Source organism: Carassius gibelio, chromosome A15 (assembly GCF_023724105.1).
Source record: "Carassius gibelio isolate Cgi1373 ecotype wild population from Czech Republic chromosome A15, carGib1.2-hapl.c, whole genome shotgun sequence".
Taxonomy (NCBI): domain Eukaryota; kingdom Metazoa; phylum Chordata; class Actinopteri; order Cypriniformes; family Cyprinidae; genus Carassius; species Carassius gibelio.
Window position 1 is genome coordinate 15,671,706 of NC_068385.1, and position 20,496 is coordinate 15,692,201.

The window sequence follows — 20,496 nt, forward strand, 5'->3', positions numbered from 1 at the left end:
CTGTGTGTACGGTATACTGTCCATGTCCAGAAAGGTAAGAAAAACATCATCAAAGTAGTCCATGTGACATCAGAGGGTCAGTTAGAATTTGTTAAAGCATCGAAAATACATTTCAGTCCAAAAATAGCAAAAACTACGACTTTATTCAGCATTGTCTTCTTTTCTGTGTCTGTTGTGAGAGAGAGTTCAATCGAAGCAGTTTAGTGATATAGATGTTTCCAAATAAGTGTGTTTTTGGATGTAAGGTAAAGTTTATGGTGTTCAGCTTCCACAAGAACCCAGCGTTACACGAACAGTGGATGCAGTTTGTTTTTTCCGAGGCAGCAAAGGACTGTATCAAGTGCCTTTGTGTGTTCTGGTCATTTTACTGATGAATGTTTCATAAACAAGGCCCAGGTCGATGATGTATTTGCACATCATTTGCTGTTAAAAATGGAGTGGAAGTGGTCCCAGTGATAAAAACAAAACAAAACAAAAAACATGGAAATTAGCACATAGTGAATATATGTGAATGGAAACAACATGAAACATCAATATTATAGCTCCTCCCATGGCAGTCCTCCAGGAGCTCGGCTTTTTCCAGAGAGAATCGTAAAGGTGTATTTTTCTTTATAAATATGATAAAACTAAAAAGATATGAAGGATGCAGTACTACTCTATATGTACTCAAGATTAACATGAGATTAGGTGAAACTCTGTATGTACCCTTTAGGTTAGTTAAACTAATCTCATTCCAAACTTGTTAGATAATCTTTTCTTCTGTAGAACATAAAAAGAGAAGTTTAGCAAAATGTCAAAGCTGCTCTTTTCCATACAATTTAAAAAAACAAAAAGCCTATTCCAAAACTGTACAACTTTCTTCTGTGGAACATTTTGTTAATTATTATTGTGAATAGGACTTTTTTTTTTATTTTTTTTTTTTTACAAATAACACCTTTAACATTTTGGTGTACTGTACATTTTAGCCCTGCTCCACTTTCGGTATACTGAAAAGAGCGGCTTGGATAGGCTAAATATCTCCTTTTGTGTAGTATCACATTTAGATTAAAGAAGTCAAAATGTTGATTTTTGAGTGTATTCTTTACAGAGAGCATGTAGTTTTGATAAGAAGTGTCTACAAAAATAAAAACATCAGGCAAAGCAATATTTTTTTTAGTTTTATTGACATTTTATATCAATGTTGATTGGAGTTCCAGTAACATTATCCTCTTCTCATCCATGTATAAAATACACTACAGCTGAAACTTCTAACTGGAATACAAAAGTAGTAAAGTTTGGTGTCCAGACATATAGTATGATAATGCTCAGATAACAAATGCAACAATTTAATCCTTGACACAGATAACAATCAGTTATGGTGAATAAATATGTTAATGCACATATATATCACCATATGTAATTTAAATTATGTGTCGGTAAAACATGTCAAGAAGCTTGTTTTTCAACTACACACAATCCCACAGGATACCATTCTCTGCACTCCAATAAAACAAAAAAGCCAGTTTTGTTAAGTCAATTAATTTGCAGTTGGATCTTTGGTGATTTTTGGAGATTGAGAGGAGCTATGATGAATTCTGTATTTATTTTAAAGAACCTAATGGGTAGGCAGTGTACAGTCTCATCTTTTGTCCTTATGTCCTTATTACCCCAAGGAGTCCACTAACAAGCAAGAACAGTCAGTACAAATGAACACAGTGAGACTGAGAACAGCACAAACTGTTGGAACATGGAACGCAGACACAAAGATGTTCAGATGCAACACCTTGTAAACTGCTATACACAAAGGTTTACATTCATTTAATTCATGTTTCATCCAAAATCAGTAAGATGGTAGTTTTATGCAGAAAGCATGATGGTAAACTTGACCTTTCTTAGATGGTTTAAAGTGCCCCTATTGTGCCATTTCCAATATTGCCTTTCATGCAGTGTGTAATGTAGCTTTATGTGAATGTAAGCGATCTGTAATGTTGTGAAGCTGAAAGTGCATGTTAAATAAAGTTATTGCCTCCCTCAACACAGAATCGGCTCTGTATAGCTGAAACGAGTCATTAGTAATTTGAATCCCACTTCCGTGACGTCTCCATGCATAATGCACGCCTAATTCTAATTCCTAATTTTAATTTCAGGGAGTTCAATGATGGATTCACAAAATGCTTGCTGTTGAAAGACGGATCAGTATCTGGTTTATTTGGACCAGCTGCTCCACCGAATCACAACCCACCTGTAAGTATTATAAATAATAGATGTTTACATTTTCTATAGACTGTTCAAAATACAGAACTACTGAAATAGATGTATTGTTTACAACACGCGCTGTACGCGGTATACCAATCACAACAGACTAGGCCATCTGACCAATCAGAGCAGAGCAGGCTCAAGGTAAGGAGCGGTTTAGAGAGTCCGAATCTTTGAACCGAACGAATCATTTAAGAATCGTTGGAAAATGAGGTGATATTAAATGCAAATTTTGAGAAAATTTCAATGTTTTTTTGACCATGTAATCCTATTGTAGGAGACTCCCAAAACAATATTAGGAACTGTAAAAATGGCATAATAGGAGCACTTTAAAGAAATAATTCTCATATAATCCACTCAAAAATGAAAATTTGCTGAAAATTTACTCACCCTCAGGCCACCCAGAATCTAAATGAGTTTGTTTTTTCATCAAAACAGATTTGGAGAAATTGAGCATCACATCACATCACTTGCTCACCAAGTGAATCCTCTGCAATGAAAGGGTGCCGTCAGAATGAGAGTCCAAACAGCTGATAAAAACATCACAATAATCCACAAATAATCCACACGACTCCAGTCCATTATTTAACATCTTGTGAAGTGAAAAGCTGTGTGTTTCTAAGAAACAAATCCATCAAAGCAAATCCCCCCACAAATGACTTGTGGAATATTGTGATGTTTTTATCAGCTGTTGGGACTCTCACTCTGACGGCACCCATTCACTGCAGAGAATACATTGGGGAGCAAGTGACATAATGCTAAATTTATCCAAATCTGTTCCGATGAAGAAACAAACTCATCCCCATTTTGAAAGAAATTAATTTAGTTTTCTGGATAAACTACTCCTTCAAGCCCTGTTTGTTGGTCCATCAGAGCTCCATTCAGAGATTTCTCCATGCCAGTCCTCCTCTCTGGCACCAATCTGAATTTGGAAAGGTCAGCCTGGTAGTTTCTCACTGACACAAAGTGGAGAAAGCCCTATCAGCTCAGCAAACTCGTGACCTAGATCCTTCCAAGCACAATGCGCCCTCTGAGCCCTGCCGTATGTCATATACAAGTATGAATAGAGCCGCTTGTAGTTTAAACCATCAGGCTGAGATGAGCGTGACATGCGATATGCTGTTGTTTTAACATACCTATGTCTGTACACTTTGTGTATGCATTCATGTATCTCAGTGTGCTCCCATGTGCTGGAGCGGACACACACACACATGCACACGCTCTCCTCCAGACACACAAAGCCCCCCGGGGCGGCCCGCTCTCCTGGTTTCGTTTCCGGCTAAGGGTGTGTGTGTCAGCAGGAGATGGAGGGTAGAAGAGGGTTTAAGAGTGTAATGGCGAACCAAAGTGAGTCCTTCACCCACACATTCACCATCCACCCGCCGCTCTCTCCAGGACGCCCGCTCAGTCCCAGCCGTTGTCCTTGATCATGTGGGCGAGCTCGATAATGAACTTGCCTTCCTTGTACTTCTGACTGCTCTCAAAGGCATGTTCCTGGGGGCAGGAGGAAAGCCAGAAACCATATTGACTGAAGAACAAACTTGGATGTGAAACTTGTCATCATTTGTAGGTCAGTAATAGACGGTCCATGGTAAGAAAATATATATAAATAAAAAAAATCATTTTAATTTCATATAGTTTCGGTTTTTTTTTCAATGCCATTTTCTAGAAAAGTTACGATTTAATGACTAAAAATGCCACGGGGTGTAAACCATCAAATAAAAGTAATAACATTATTTTCATTCCACCATACAATTGAGTGTAAACATGTTAATCATTATTTTCAAAAAAATAAATATATTTTTTAAGGCTAATTTTAATTTTTCAAATATCATGAATTATTAAATTAAAATATTATAATGTTTTATGGAGAGTCGCAGCACATGACATTTTTACAACCTGAACTTGCCTTGCCTTATCATAAAACATAAAATTATGTCAAGTATGTCTGCAGGTGTTATATATGTTATTTGGTAACACTTTACAATAAGGTTTTATTTGTTAATTATATTTCAGTGTATTAAATAACATTAACAATGGGCAATATATTTTTTGCAATATTTATGAATCTTTGAATGCTAGTTAATACTGATCATTGTTAGGTCATTTTAGCCCAGGTCCATTAAATAACATGAATAGATATGATTTTTGATTTTAATTATGTACAGAATGAGTAAATGTTGAAGTCAACATGAACTACAATTAATAAATGCTTTAGAAGTTTATTTATGTTAATTAATGTAGTTAACTTATGTTAACAAATGGAACCTCAACTTAAACAGTTACCTTTTTTTTCCTTAATTTTTTATATCAGGACAGTTTTATCTCTGACATCTATGATGTTATTCCCCTTCACCAAAATATAAAAATCTTTATTAAGAAAAAAAAAAACGTGTAGGTGCCAGTTCTGGATTGATGTCTTTTATTTTGAAATTCTCTTTCAATTTGTGATGTCACTTGACACAGGTGCATATTATCTGTTAGTTTGCGTGTGGTTAGGAGGTAGGAAGGGGGTGGGTAGCTGGGATGCTCACTTTCTGTTGACCGTTTTCATTTCATTTCATTTCATTTCATTTCATTGTTTTGTTTACTTTACTGTTATTTGATGTTTCTATATATCATAGGATTTGCAGTGGAAACGCTTCATCATTTACTCCCTCTACTCAGTCTCTTAGCGTTTACTGGCTGCCGCTACAACACGCATAGAAGCAGTGTATTCAAGTCATGTTTTTATAAATTGCATTCTAGTGTATTTTCCAATCAATTAATAGATAGGACAAACAAGTTTCACTAATGCATTTATGACCCCTTCTGTCTTTTCTTTTTCTGGCTGACGGATGCAGGCAGCAGGGAGCACTCATCAGATTTCTGGAGAAGGGCACTGGGTCAAACTTCTCTGCTACTCTGAAACGTCTGCATTCATACTGACATAAATATCTGATGTGCTTATAAATAACCAGGCCACTATGGGAACGTATACTTGTTTGTGTGCTTATTGGTGTTTGCATCGGTCAAGACTCCATGTCAAGGGCGACCGGAAATCCACTAGTACCAAAAAAACTATTGGCATGCGGCACAGCTGCTGATTAATAATGGATGGCATGCAAGCAATGTGTCCTGCTTAGACAAGCCTTTATGAGCAAGCTTTAACTCGCAAAGCCATGGTGCTATTTTCTCAAAGTGTTTTTTTTGCTACTGTACCTTTAAGACTACTTTATGTAAATGACTTGGGTTATGATGTGACGTCACTTTTTTTCTACATGTACTTGAACTTTCCATGTGTTGTGAGTGTTTCCTTACATATTTCCACCCCAGGGTGGTTTTGCAGTTTTCGCAGTAGATGTCTGCCACTGCATGAAGGCCCGTGAGCAGAACCCTCTCCTCTGCAGGACCACATCCTACGTTCACCCTGACAAAACCACAGGAAGCTACAATTAGGTATTAGGTTGTGGAAGCACAGTAGACATGAACAGAGTTTATACACTAAGATTCAAAAGCTTGGGGTCAGGAGGAAATTAATACTTTTATTCCGTTAAATTGATTAAGACTTACATTGCCACAAAATATTAGAATGATTTCTGTAGGCTCACGTGGCACTGAAGACTGGAGTAATGATGCAGCTTTGCCATCTAAGGAATAAATTACATTTTAAAATATATTCAAATAGAGAACAGTTCTTTTTTAAAAATATTTCACAATGTTGTCTGTATTTTAAATCAGATAAATGCAGCTTTGGTGAGCATAGGAGACTTCTTTCAAAAACACAACCCCAAAATTTTGAATAGTAGTGTGTGTGTAACATACCACTTACATATCAAACTCCTTCTAATACCAGAAATGCACAATCAAACACCTGTATAAAAACAACTTACACCGAGTTGAACAGATATGCTCTGCCTTGACTTCCTTGAAAGGACTAAAAGAAGAAAAAAAATGCATAGAGAGTTGCATGTAATATCACATTCAAATTTTAATCTGAAACTACAGTATCTGTACTGTACTAAAGAGCAGCTTTTCATCCGGGCAGAACTGAAGTGACATTAAACAGCACGTGTTGATCTTCTAATCTGTGAGCTTTATGTTCTTAACAAGCATGTTTGTTCGTGTCCTGTTCCTGCACATGCTGCCAGGTCGTTAATTTTGGGCTCATTAATTACCTTGGAGATGAGCTCGTCGTGGTTGGCGAGGTGTGCTCTGCAGTGGATGCAGCTGTAGGTGCGGTGGCAGCTGGGCAGGTATGCCTGGAAAGTTTTGGAGCGCGTCATGGTGACCATGGGCCGGGTCGGCGGGCGGTGCAAGAAGGGGCTGCCGGCCCAGGTCGGCTCACAAGGGAAGCACCGCAACACACAGGTTAGGGCCGTGGTGGGGCGGGGTGGGAGGTATACACCTGCACACACACACACACACATACACACACACACACAGGATATCCTGGGGTGAGTATCACATCTGATGCATTGTTTGTTTGAGTGACCTCTGAGTCAACCAGTTTGAGTTTGGGACGGGACTATCTATTGAACAAGGTTATATTACTATCGCTATAACTTAGTACTTTGTTAAGATTAGGAACCAAGAAACTATTATTATTTAGTTTCTATAATACCAATGAATTTACAGAGTGAATCATACAATTCCTAAAAGAAATAATCTTATAAGAAGGTGCAGCCATTGTAGTCCAAATGATTACCTAACAAATGAGTCAGGTTTCTTTAAGTAAATCAAACACATACAGCTTACAACCACCAAGATTTAAATCAGTGTAGTTATTAATTGATTGCTCATATGTAGATAAATATAAATATAAAAATTTTGTCAGTAATATTTTATCAAATAAATGAATCAATGATATATGTTACCATATATTATTTGTATTTGTATATGTTTTAGTTTTGCTTGGGCTATCTGAAATATAATTATTAAGTATAATTTATGTTAGCCGTGATGATAAGGTAGTTTTTATAAACACACTCCTGCTTTGTTTACAGTGGTTACCAGGGAAACAGCTCTATTTCTGCTGTTCGATAAGCGCCACCTGCTGACAGAGAGTGGATTTACATTTTCATTCTGCTGGTCTGCTGCTTTGTTCAGACCAATGCAAAAAAATGACAGAATTTCTTTTGTAAGTTGATTGAAAACAAGCCAATGTGCATTCTAGAAATCTCAACACTTCAGATAACAAAAATAATAAACAGATAGAAAAATTATGGAGCAGGCAAAATGCATATAATTTAGCAATTTTAATTGTTTTTATTTATTTATTATCTGCAAATACCTTGTAAATATTAAAGAGCAAACTGGAAACATTTAATTTCTTAAAACTTCCGCTAAACTTTGTATACACAAAACTTGTCCCACAAAATTTACACAGTATCAACAATGCCTCAAATTCAGTATTTTTTGTTAACTAAAACTAAAATAATTTCTGTTATTAAATGCTGAAATAAAATCAAATGTAAATTTAAGATTAAAAAACAGAAAATTGGATAAGTTGCATTGGCAGCTAACTGAAATAAAGTTGAAGTACTTAAATTACAAGAAATTTTTAAAATTTTAAACATAAAAATAAAAGCTAATTAGTCAAAACATTAATTAATATTAGTATAATAATACTACTACTTAATTGTGTGTCTTGTTGAAGAAAGTTGTGCTATTACTTTTTTAATAAAAGGGATATAGATGTAGAATGATGTTTGATATACAGTAGATATCTAGATATTTTGGTGTAGGCTCTTTAAGTTTGGGCCAATGCCCTGACAGCCACCCACCACACCCTAACTTAATGGTGGCCGTTTCTGCATGATCAAACCCTCTTTCCATTTTGTTCACTAGTAATGCAGATATTGCACACTTCACCTTCAAGAATGTCCAGCGGTCAGCACGTGTGTTTGCATGCACCAGTCTGCTTTATGGTCATGTTACTCATTCAGTCAGAAGGCTTTGTTAAGGCTGGGGTGAGCCTGTCTTAAGAGTCCAAAGCAAAAAGCAGCTCTTATGTTCTGTCCATTGTTTCCCCGCCAAAGCGTGGGGTTGGACAATAAAGAGTCTACTGACAGATCGAAGCACTTTCCCACACAAACACACAACCGTGGGCTGGGGCAAACGCACACATACTGCGACACATCCACAAATAAACCATCTAGCATTCTGGTGACCCGGTCTCGCCCCAGTTCCACACCCTGACCTGTTTTGGTATTTTAGGAGTTTGCTCAGGACCCCGTGGTGTTCTCTTACAGTTTGCTCCAAACCAAACGATGCATTTGGTGACAATGGTATGATAACTACATAATAGATGAGATAATGGATTTCTCTTTCTCTCACAGAAGCTTTGGGAGAGACTAAGTGGCTTTTACTTGTTCAAAGTTCATACTGGATTCGGTCTCAATATTATATTTAAACTGAAATATAAGCTATTTTGTATGAAAACATCAATAAATTACAACAAAGGGGAATCAGGTAGTGACTACTCTGGGTGTGTGTTTATTTGTGTGTGTGCTTGTGTGTGTTCACTACTCACTGCTGTGTGTGTGCAGTTGGATGGGATAAATGCAGAGCACAAATTCCAAGCATGAGAAACCATCATTGGTTACATCTCACATCACTTTCACTCATTTTATTCACGCAGCTGTAAACAAAATCCTGGTTTTGTATTGCCAAAACAGGCGGATCGATTAAAGCGAAGGGAGAGAGTCATGACAAAAACACATCAGATGAGCTCTGAACCGTGAACACTGATGAAGCTACAGGCTCAACCAGTTCAAATACTGACCACTGAAGCAACACATAAACTGTGCTACAGATCACAGAGCTGGACACAAGCTAGATGGAAAGCCTCACATCTTATAAGATGCTTTTTAATCATTTTTATCAAGTGTAAAGGTATAGTTCATACCAAAGTGGAAATGCTGTCACCATTTATTCCTCCTCAAGTTTTTATAAAAATGTATGACTTTATTTATTTAGAAAGTCATAAAGGTTTATTTTCAGATGTTCTAAGTGTTTTTTTTCTGCTTTCTGCAATGCTCAACATTTGTTCAAAACTTAACTTCAGTACCATTTAAAAAAAAAAAACATTCTATATATGTCTGAAATCCAGAAAAACATTATCCACGATGTCATCACTTGTCACATGACCAGCTACTATTCACAACTCCTCTCCTGTGGCCTCATGGGATAATAAAGTGTTCACAGAATGCATACTACTTTTCGCCCACTGTTTTTCGAAAACTTAGAATCAATTTGGAAAAACTCATTCACTCTTTTTGCATACTAAATAGTATGGACGTAGACACATTTAGATGCAGCAATGGCCAAAGCATTATTAAACTAGTAGAAAAAGTGCATTAGGATGTTTAATTCTGCATTCCATGGAAAAAATACCGGAATTTATGTCTGACATCTCTCTCTCTCTCTCTCTCTCTCGCTCTCTCTCGCTCTCTCTCTCTTTTTTTTTAACCGTACCTTTCATTTTGTTAATTTCCCCTTTACCTTCTACTGCTAAGTGCCCTGATGCATTTGTTGTGACAGAGGGCTGTAGCAATCATCACTTCAAGGTCTGTGCAACATAAGGACCTTCCTTATATAACCCGAAACAGCGCTGATGGGGATAACAGCAGCTATAGAAGATGGGAAAATGTGTGTCCTCGTGTGGCATCCCATCCTTTACTGGCTGTCCAGCCTCTAGCATCTTTTTTTGTGATGCATTAACTCAACCTCCTCCCCACAACCATACTTTAATCATTTTGGAAAATGGTGTAATATGATGTTACATCATATCGCAATGATTAAACAGCCCTTGTATTTTCCTAAATGAAAAATAAAATGTTCCGCTTTTTGTGATCATTCATTTCTGAGGGCTTGTATTTGCATTCATAAATGCACGTTTATTATGCACGGAGTGTCAAAGTATAGTACAGTAGCTTAAGGTCACGCAGGAAATACTATTAAAAAATGTAATCTCTGCAGACCGGATTGAATTTGACAGCATTTCAGAAATGACATAAAACGCTCTCTGAACTCAATGGTGTAAGAGTGAGAGAGATTGTTGAATATAAAACAGTAATCAATTCTTCTTATTGTTTTATGTAATAACTGACTGATTGAGTGCTGTGCTGTACTAAACCTCATGTACTGACAGCAGACAGTATGTGGGACTGGATTTCAGCCACACTGCACTACTGGCACTGTTTCCTCATGGCAGCTCAAGCATGCTTTCAAATTTGACCCCTGAGAACAGAACCATTAACAGCATTTAAAATGAATCTTTTTTTGAGTTTATTACAACATACTACAGCAAATCAACACACACAAAAAAATAATTGAACCTACTGGTCAGTGCTGCAGTATAACTGTCATCAAGTACTGTTAATTCAAACCCATCAATGCTGTCTAGTTAGGGATCTTACTAAGTATTGAAACACAGCCAACATAGTATAAGTCCTTTATAGCAAAAAAGTGCTAAATATGTGTGGTCATGAAGTGTAATGTTATAGTGGCGTGGGTTAGTTAAACTAAATATTCTATTAAATGTGTTTTAATTTTTCTGAATATAAGATAACATCTGGTCAAAAAATGCTAAATATGATTTTTTTTTTTTTGCGTATGCTATTCTATCAGATAATCAGTTCTGTTTATAGTGAATATTTTATAAAAATTAGATTTTAAAAAATGTGCTACATAAATATAAAAAATTTGCGTATACAAATTGTATTCAGTTTTATTAAATTAGATAACATTCAATCAAAAAAATTCTAAATATAAAATATTTTGGTTATGTTATTCTATCAAATAATCAATTCTGTTTATACTGAACCTTCTACTGAAATTTTATTTTAAAAATGTTTATATAAATATAAAAATGTTATTCAGTTCTATTTAATTATACATCTTATGCTGAATGTTGTATAACATTTTATTACGTATTCTGAAAATCTTATATTGATATTCTAAATACTGAATACTGCACGAAATATTCTAAGTATTGAATGTTACTGAATGTTGATAAATTCATAATGACATATTTTGTAAATAAAAAATTAAATTAAATTAAAAAAAAATTATATATATATATATATATATATATATATATATATGTATATGTATATATATATATATATATAAAATTTGGTCTCTAATCAAATCAAATACTGCAATGTTTATCTCGCGGATGACTCAGACATGACGCAGAATGGATAAAGTGCGCACTAATGCCGCTCTAAATGCAGAAATGTCTTGGTTCATGACTGATAACACTTACATGTCATGCAAACAGAGCGATTAAGGAGCTCACTGTCAGAAATGCTCCACTGCTGCAGTGATGCTGATGCTGCTGGTGGAAGTGACAGCGGAGGTGTGAGATAAACACGCATCATCATGAGCAGTACCACTGCGGACCTGCGGCACATCACACCATCCAGCATCTCCAGCACAGATCTAACACAACACTGTCATCATGACCTGACGCGCTCACACAGCTCACTGTAAACAGCAGTTCACATCTTTACACAAAGCAGACGACTTCAGCAAACTTTCACATTTGACCACTCGTTAAAATGTCTAGCGCTTACCTTTGGAAAGAAGAAATCGAGGTTGTGAGATAATAGCAAGTGCTCCTCTTCCGTGACAGTCAAGCACGATTCACGGTAAACTTTGCGCGTGCATTACGACCAGTTTCTCTCGCGGTCAGTGTGGAAGTGGCGCATGTAAACCAAGTTTTGTCTGGGCACGATCTCACTGTACATCACCTACAACACGAATGACAGCTGTTTCCACCAATCACTGAGGGGCAAACGCACAGCAACACTACGTCGATCGGTCAGAGCGTGCAAAAAACAACCAATCATCGTTTAGGCTGGTATTTAACCTGCAGAGCTGAGTTAAGGCAAAACTCAGTATTTAGTTGAGTATTTATTTTATTTTGGGGTTGAAGGTACAAGCTACTTCATTATGTTCATTAGGTGATTAAATTGTTTAAAGGTCCTACTAAATACGTCTATGTAAATATTTTAAGCTTGAAGTAATAACTCATTAGGAAAGAGCAAGAAGGCGTATATAATCTATTTCGAGGAATTAAATGTAAGATTAAAGAAGATTTCATGTTCAATGCATTATTTATATTGTGTTATATTACGTATATGTGTAAAATGATATACGTTCAAAAACAGTGCTTATATTTCATACATGATTGATTGCTTAGAGCAAGTTTTGGTTATCTTAGAGCGCCCCCTTCTGGCCAAAACTGCTCCAGTTAGGGTCACTTTCATGTACAAGGGGTTAATTTTTAAAGTAACACATTTTTATCCACTGTTATAAGTTTTAAACTATGGGAATTTGGAAAGTGTGCTTGAAGAGATATCGTAAAAGTCCACAGGCCCAAAAGAGTTTTATGGAGGTTTTTTAATTGGTTTGATAGCCCATAGAAACACAAAGGCAAAACATAAGTCGGTTTAAATGAATTTATAAAATAGATTTAATGGCATGTATATTCACAAATATAAACAGAACTGTGCTGCTGATAGCAAATCTCTTCTCTCTATAATAACTCATCTTTGAATAACAGGACTATCATTTACATTTAAACTAAACACAGTTTAGACAAAACTAAACACAGCACAAAGTTACTGTATCCATATACACTTCACAAAAGATGGGGAACATCTAAACTCCACTCATGCTTGATTATCCAAAGTCTTAAGATCACCTCTATTCAGGAGCGAGTTAATGTCATGCCAATTTTGAATGCCATCTGTTTTTCATAGGAAATCCTTAAAAAAGTGAGAAAATGTTTCTGTTTACCTTTCCCTTTCAATACAACAAAACCACCAACATTTTTAAGTTAAAATCTTTTCCTGTTATTGCAAAAGAACAATCAAATGTCACATGACCCCTACATGCTACACTTGTTTGTGACCCAGTTACACTCCACCACGACTTCATTCATCAAGTGTACAATATACACAACCAGTCAAGAGCTTGGACACACTTGACTGACATTGTTTTTCATGATCACAAAACCTTTTGATCTAAACGCTATTGCTTAAATACATTAAATTGGTTTTAAAGACAAACAAAAATGTCCCTATGCATAATTTTGTTCACTAATTGTACCTATATGTATTTTGATTATTATATATGGATGAGTTGGAGTGGATATTAAAGGAAAAGCAGAAATAGGTTTTAAAGCAATTTAAAAACCATTTCTTACAATTACAAACAGGTTGCATTGTAAGAAATGCAAAGCAATTTCATTGCATACCTTACAATGCAATAGGTATAACATGCAATTTCACTTGTATAACATGTTTTTAATGGTATTAAATTAAAGTTTTATTTTATTTTATTTTGATTACTGTAATATTATAAAGATGTTATGTTGACATAGTTGAGTTGGTGTGTCAAAATTCTGACTGGTCATGTATTAAACTAAATATAAAGGTTCAAGCAGTAGTTCAGCATCTTTTAAGCCACAACTCGTCATAAAATTGACAAAGAAACAAATGTACAAAACAAAATATACACATGACAATAAATGTAAAAATCTCTAATATTTTCTTATTATTGGTCTCTCAACAATTCCACGGTACACCCCCCTGAAACTAACTTTTATTTTTAGTGTCTTGGAAAAACATATGCAGCTTCCGTCTAGTCATTTAGACAATACACTCTTTAGTGAGTTCAGTGTTATAATTGCAGAAACAGATGCACTGTAATAAACCAATCAACTGCAAGTCAATGAAACAATGAAAGTGCCTGTCGAGTAAAAGTCACAGACACGTCATGACGATCATGACATCACCCCTACATGACTGATATTTCATCATAACCTTTTATGGCTCATGTGTATTGCTATGAACTTTAAACTACAGAAGGATTTCAAGACATCCTGTACGCTCTAAAACGGCTCTGATGCTGATAAACGCAAAACTGATAGCTGCCACACCTACACTCATAACCATAAACATCGAAGAATGCTGGGTAATTCAAAGGCCCATTTAGAGGCCAAATATCAGCGGGATATCTAATTGATCATTACTTTGGCTGCCAAGTCTTATTTAGTGTAGTTGTTTTTCTCCATGAACTCTTTTAGCTTGGTGGGAAAGTCTGTCATTATCCCTGTAGCCCCAAGGTCAAAGGCACGTTTGAAGTCCTCCTCGTCGTTCAGCACCCAGACATACACCTGCGGTTAGAAAGGAAAAAACAAAGACCAGTGGAAAAGTTCCATGATGACATTTCAGTCAAGAGCGAAATTCCATTCAAAGCTCCTGCCATCTGCTCATGCACATCATAGCACTCAAAGCGACGCTTACCCATCAAGAGCATGTGTCGTATGACCTAAATCTCATACTCACTTGTATTCCTCTGCTTGTCAGATGATCGAATAATGCTTTTCTCATGAGGAGCCTGAAAACACATCCGACTCTAGTAAGTATTAGAATAACATGGGCTAAGTTTAAGCCTTGTAATGGTTGTAATTACTTCCATCAATAAGGCCAGAATGTGCAAAAACGCTAAAGCAGGCAGTTAACTACTGTCCCATAAGAAACACTTAAAGCATGTTTAGTAAATATTTGGGTAAAAGGTTTATTGAGGCCAGATTGCACATAAACTTACGTGTCTGCTAGCCATGTTATGAAACGCTGACTTCGTTTATGACGCTCGGGATCTTTAAGTCTGCAAGAGACGAAATCTTTATCACTTTTTAGATTTCCAACTAAATCTTTAGAGAGAATGTCTAGTTCTGTGAGCATACAACGTTCATCTGATGAGCCTGAATCTACGAAGGACCAAATCAATTTTATTTATTTTTTATACTGGAAGGAGAAAAAATATAGGAGCATGTAAGCGTGACTAAAATGCATTTGTGACCCTGGACCACAAAACCAGTCGCCGGGGTATATTTGTAGCAATAGCCACAAATACATTGTATGGGTCAAAATGATCAATTTTTCTTTAAAGGGGGGGTGAAATGCTCGTTTTCACTCAATATCCTGTTAATCTTGAGTACCTATAGAGTAGTACTGCATCCTTCATAACTCCAAAAAGTCTTTATTTTTATTATATTTATAAGAGAAAGATAGTCTGTACCGATTTTTCCCGGAAAAACACGAGCGCCTAGAGGCGTGACGTGTGGGCGGAGCTAAAGAATCACGAGCGCCAGTAGGCTTTTGAGTTGAGAGCATGTGGAAGCTGTGACACAGATCCAGAGGCTGAAATTTAACAAGAGCAGCATCAGCAAAGGCGGTATGCTATGTGGTATGTACTGAAACTGTATATATTTGCTTAGCGGTTTTGGAAAATGACTAAGTTCCACTTTATGTCGTCTTTTTTTTTTTTTTTTTTTTTTTTTTAAGCTGTACATGTGGAAAGTGCAGTTTGATGACAACATCGCATGTTGTTTACTTGATGTGCTTACGCGCTGATAGCTAAGTTAACAACAGAGATATTTGAAGCAGTTTTACTCACCGCATGTGGTTCCAACACACAATCGTGACCCTTTTCCGTTGGGACTGCATTATCCTTCAGAAATAAACGATACGCAAATCCGAAATGCAGGGAACAAACAAAAACACTTGCACAACTCCGTTGATGCTCTGTAAAAATAAACTCCATCCACTGGTCCCTTAATGCTGTTTCTCTTTTGGTAATCTGTGCAGGGTTGTCTTGCCCTGGCAACCAAAAACACACTTCTTTTGTGACTTTTCGCGACGCTCTCGCTCTGATCAGGCTGTGCTCAGCCTCTCAGTGCTCTGCTATACGGGAGCGCGTGCTCTTCCGGCAGAAGTGCCTCAGGACCCATATAAGGAAATTCCGCTCCATCTAACGTCACACAGAGCCATACTCGAAAAAAACTTTCCGAAACTTGTGACAAACCGGAAGAGGTTTTTTTGGAACAAAAATACTCCTTCAAACGTACAACTTAATTTTTGAAACTTTGTCCATGTTTAGCATGGGAATCCAACTCTTTAACAGTGTAAAAAACTCAGTATGCATGAAATAGCATTTCACCCCCCCTTTAATGCCAAAAATCATTGGGATATTAAGTAAAGATTGTGTTCCATGAAGATATTTTGTAAATTGCCTACAGTAAATATATTAAAAGGTAATTTTGGATTTGTAATATGCATTGCTAAGAATTCATTTGGAAAACCTTAAAGGCGATTTACTCAATATTTTGAATTTTCAAATTTTGGAATTTCCAATATTTATATCTCGGTTGCAATATTAATCTTTCCTAACAAACCATACATCAGTGGAAAGCTTATTTATTCAGCTTTCAGATGATGTATTAATCTCAATTTCGAAAAATGGACCCCTTATGGCTGGTTTTGTGGTCCAGGGTCACATATGTTCCTCACTTGGAAATGATTGAAGGCATGGGAATCTCCAGGAACTGTTCCTTAAGCGGGACGAAGGGCAGGAGTCCCGTGTAGAAAAGACCGAGCAACAGCAGCACTCTGGGCAAACTGAACAAGATCGGGATTTGTGGATTCTACAAAACAAACAGAAAAACTGGACATTTTGCATACTTTGGGCAATTAATTGTTCAAGTCCGTTGTTTACTAATAACCAGCGTATCACCTCTTTGTAACATTTCTTAACGATTTCGTTTCTGGAGTTTCCCCAGACGGTCAGGTGCTCCCTGTTGTACTGGACCACCAGCTCGGACACCTGACAGGACAAAGGAAAAACTCTATTTTGCGTCTGTTGAACTCTTCTCACCAACCTGGTTCATTTGAGCACAGACAGAGGATTCGAGGAAATGAATGGGCCTCACAAACCTTCTTGATTAGAGTGTCATTGTTGACCTTGATGTCGATGTTTACAGGGGTGTTTGGGAAGGATTCAAACACGTCTCGTAGCAGAGGCATGCGTTTGTCGTCTCCTCCTTCACAGTAGCACTCTGAAACACATCAGGAATACAAAATATATATTTGAAACATATACAGTGGCTTGAAAAACACGTTTGCATCGGTTTTGGATTTTAATTTAGTGAAAAGATGAACTGAAATTTGAGTGAAAGATGAACTGAAAAGTCGAGAAAATTAATTTCACTATAGAAGTGCATGCACTTCTGTTCACGTGATCGGTGTTAACAATCTACTTTCATTTGATTATAGAGCTCAGAAAAAGTTTTATCTTATTCAATTTACATTATGGCAACTTATTTAAAATAAAAAATGTTTTCCGAATACTACAACTTGTTTTCATGATTCAATTACACTATAAAAAAAGAAAAGAAACAAATTAAGAAAAATGATTGAATGTAAGACAATACGATTTCAGTATTTCTACATAAAATGTAATGATTAATTAAATGTGTTATTTCCTTGTTATTATTCATCAAACTTACTAGCAATTTATAAGCAAAGCCATTTTTTTCTTGATTATATCTGAACATTACCTGGACTGTACACTCACCCCGTGTGAAAGTCACCCCAAGCTTACAAAGGTAAGGTGGAAGATCCTAAGAAGACAAACACACAAACACTTACATACAGACGTCAGAGTTTTAGCCCTTCTTCAAATTAGTCAAGGCTTGAAACATATGGACGGCGATTGTGAATACAGGATGTCTGGAGTTTCTCCACTCACAGCGTAAGCCACATCAGAGATGTACGCGTTAATTCCAGTCGACCGCTTCAGGTTTGAATCATGCAACACCACCACCTGCTCATCCTTGGTCAAATGACAGTCCAGCTCCAGCATGTCAGTGCCAAGCTGAACAGCGCTGAGGAAGAAGAGGATGTACAACAGATGAGTTAAGGAAGCATCTGTCCATAAGTCGTGATCATTTTCATCCAGATGCTCGTAAAATGTATGACTGATGATGTCACTTGCATTAAGAGACACACTCTGAATTCGTCAAGATCACGCATACAAAGTTAACCAATCATGTTAGGTTTAAGCACATTCACAATCATCAATGCAAATCCAAGCAATAAAACAGCGCCCCATTTAGAAACTCACTGCCTGAAGGCTGCCATTGTGTTCTCCAAGTTCTCACCAGCTCCTGGAGATGAAGAAAGAACACAATAATAAGAACCAGGACAAAATGCATGTTATAGCAATGCTTGGTATTTACTTTTGTCAGTCAACTAACTACTTCAGCTGGTGTTTATCTTAAAGACTGTATGTAGCTTCTACAGTATTCTGGGTTCACAGTCCACACTCCAGTCAATAAAGTCAATGATGGACCCTCTGAACCAACAACGTGGAAGGATTATGAAATATGACCTAAAAAAAAATAAACAGGCTTTTCATTACATAAAAGAAAAAAATGGATGACTTCAGGCTTCAGTCAGCAATCTTATGAATGTAACCCTGTAAGATTCATCGCCTGTGTGTCAAAACCTAGCGAGCTTCCTACCTAGTCAGCATTTTGTACATTACAGCTCACAAGGTTTCTATTGAACTACAAGGAGAAACAGTGAAGGAAGCCTCGGGCTGCTGTACAGTTGATGTAGCTCGGTTCACTCACCGCCGCGGTGTGAGATGTGTTTGCTCCGGAAGGCTTCTCTCTTTCGCCGGTGCAGCAGAGACGGATACTTGAGCAGTAATGCCGAGGAGAGCACATATCCGGTAACCGTGGATATAACATACACCGCGACGCTCATTTTTACTTTTACTGTAAAGCCACTTATTTAACTACAAGTCATTGAAAAGCGTTGTGACAGGCCACCGTGTCTCTTCTGAAGTCAACACACCGGCCGGTATCATCAGCACCGCTGGCCATCCGCCGCTGCCGCACTGTAACAGGGGTCAGAAGACAGCCGAGCGAAGCTTTAACCAAAGAATATGCCGTGTGTCAGTCTGATTAGATCCTCCTTTAAATGACTCGTCATGGATTTATCGGTAAACCCACCCATGGGCCAACGCTACCCACCCCTCTGCGCAGTTGACATATTGCTTGTGTCAATAATAAAACTAAAGTCGCAGGAACGCGCATGCGCGCTACATGCGTCTGATGACGCGACTGAACGCAAGAGGATGCTCACGGACAAATATTAAATATCTGAAATCCTTCATGTCATATCCATTCCGCTTTAAACAAATTAATTTGACAACAAATGGTCAGTGAAAGAAGGTGATTAAAGGGGTAGTTAATCCAAAAATGGAATTCCTGCTTATCATTTGAATTATGCCTTTTAAATAGAAATAAAAAATATAAAAATTAATTTAATCTTCTTTTTTTCCCCACTAGCTTTAAATATATAAAACACCAAAATTTTCTATAATTCTTTTAACTAATGCACACACACACACACACACACACACACACACACACACACACACACACACACACATACATATATATATATATATATATATATATATATATATATATATATATATATATATACTACTGTTCAAAACTTGGGATCAGAATGATTTTTTATACTTTTTTTTACAGAAGTTTCTTATGCTCATCAAGGCTGCATGAAAAAATTATATATGCATTAAAATGTAATTTATTCATGTGATGCAAAGTTGAATTTTCAGGATCAACATGATCCTTCAGAAATCATTCTAATATGCTAATTTATTATCAGTGCTGGAAAAAGTTGTTCTGCTTAATATTTTTTTGGAACCTGTGATATATTTTTATCAGGATTCCTTGATGAATAAACGTTAAAAGAAGAGCATTTATTTTAAATCTAAATCTTTTCTAACAATATATACTACAAATCAAAAGTTTGGGGTCAGTAAATTTTTATTCTTTTTTTTTTTGAAAGAAACTACAACTTTTATTCAACTGGGATGTGTTATATTGATAAGAAGTGATAACAAAGATTTATATTGTTAAAGAAGATTTACATTTTAAATAAATGCTGTTTTCATTCATCAAGGAATCCTGAAAAAAAAAAAAAAACATTTGGCAGCACAACTGTTGCCAACATTGATAATTCTAATAATAAATCAGCATATTAAAATGATTTCTTGAGAATCATGTGACACTTTATGGTAATGTCTGATTGAAATTCAGCTTTGCATCACATAAATAAATTACAATTTAAAGGATATTAAAATAGAAACCATTCTTTTATATTGTAATAACATTTTGCAAGATTTCTGTATTTTTTTCTGTGTTTTCATCAAGTAAATGCAGCCTTGATGAGCATTATAGACTTCTTTAAGTCATATTTAACAGTAGTTTACAGTATATTTGTATAAATATATAAATCTTTCTTTTTCTTTTTCTTTTTTACAAAATATGCAGATTTAAGTTAATAAGGTGTCTTACATAACAATCCATACTAAATGTGT

The 20,496-nt window shown here is 36.3% G+C and overlaps 2 protein-coding genes across 4 annotated transcripts; both read right to left on the reverse strand.

The window, feature by feature from the left end:
- Positions 1-1,144: 1,144 nt before the first annotated feature.
- On the reverse strand, positions 1,145-11,965 carry LOC128029332 (protein yippee-like 2). 2 transcript variants are annotated; one of them, XM_052617076.1, is made up of 5 exons: positions 11,799-11,965; positions 6,393-6,622; positions 6,108-6,151; positions 5,536-5,644; positions 1,145-3,729 (listed from the first exon to the last, which is right to left on the reverse strand). In XM_052617076.1, exons 2-5 carry the CDS (start codon positions 6,507-6,509, stop codon positions 3,640-3,642), a joined length of 360 nt encoding a protein of 119 aa, XP_052473036.1. In that variant the 5' UTR covers positions 6,510-6,622; positions 11,799-11,965; the 3' UTR covers positions 1,145-3,639. The 2 variants fall into 2 exon arrangements, with proteins under 2 accessions (XP_052473036.1, XP_052473035.1); XM_052617075.1 differs by lacking the exon at positions 11,799-11,965 and adding an exon at positions 11,489-11,693.
- A 717-nt stretch (positions 11,966-12,682) lies between these two features.
- Positions 12,683-19,175, reverse strand: LOC128029333 (lysophospholipase D GDPD1). Of its 2 annotated transcripts, XM_052617077.1 has the most exons (10): positions 18,710-19,175; positions 18,199-18,241; positions 17,824-17,959; positions 17,650-17,695; positions 17,010-17,131; positions 16,810-16,899; positions 16,587-16,720; positions 14,842-14,901; positions 14,580-14,631; positions 12,683-14,407 (listed from the first exon to the last, which is right to left on the reverse strand). In XM_052617077.1, the coding sequence occupies exons 1-10, from the start codon at positions 18,843-18,845 to the stop codon at positions 14,279-14,281; spliced, it is 948 nt and encodes a 315-aa protein (XP_052473037.1). In that variant the 5' UTR covers positions 18,846-19,175; the 3' UTR covers positions 12,683-14,278. The 2 variants fall into 2 exon arrangements, with proteins under 2 accessions (XP_052473037.1, XP_052473038.1); XM_052617078.1 differs by lacking the exon at positions 14,842-14,901 and having other exon boundaries at positions 18,710-19,126.
- Positions 19,176-20,496: the final 1,321 nt, after the last annotated feature.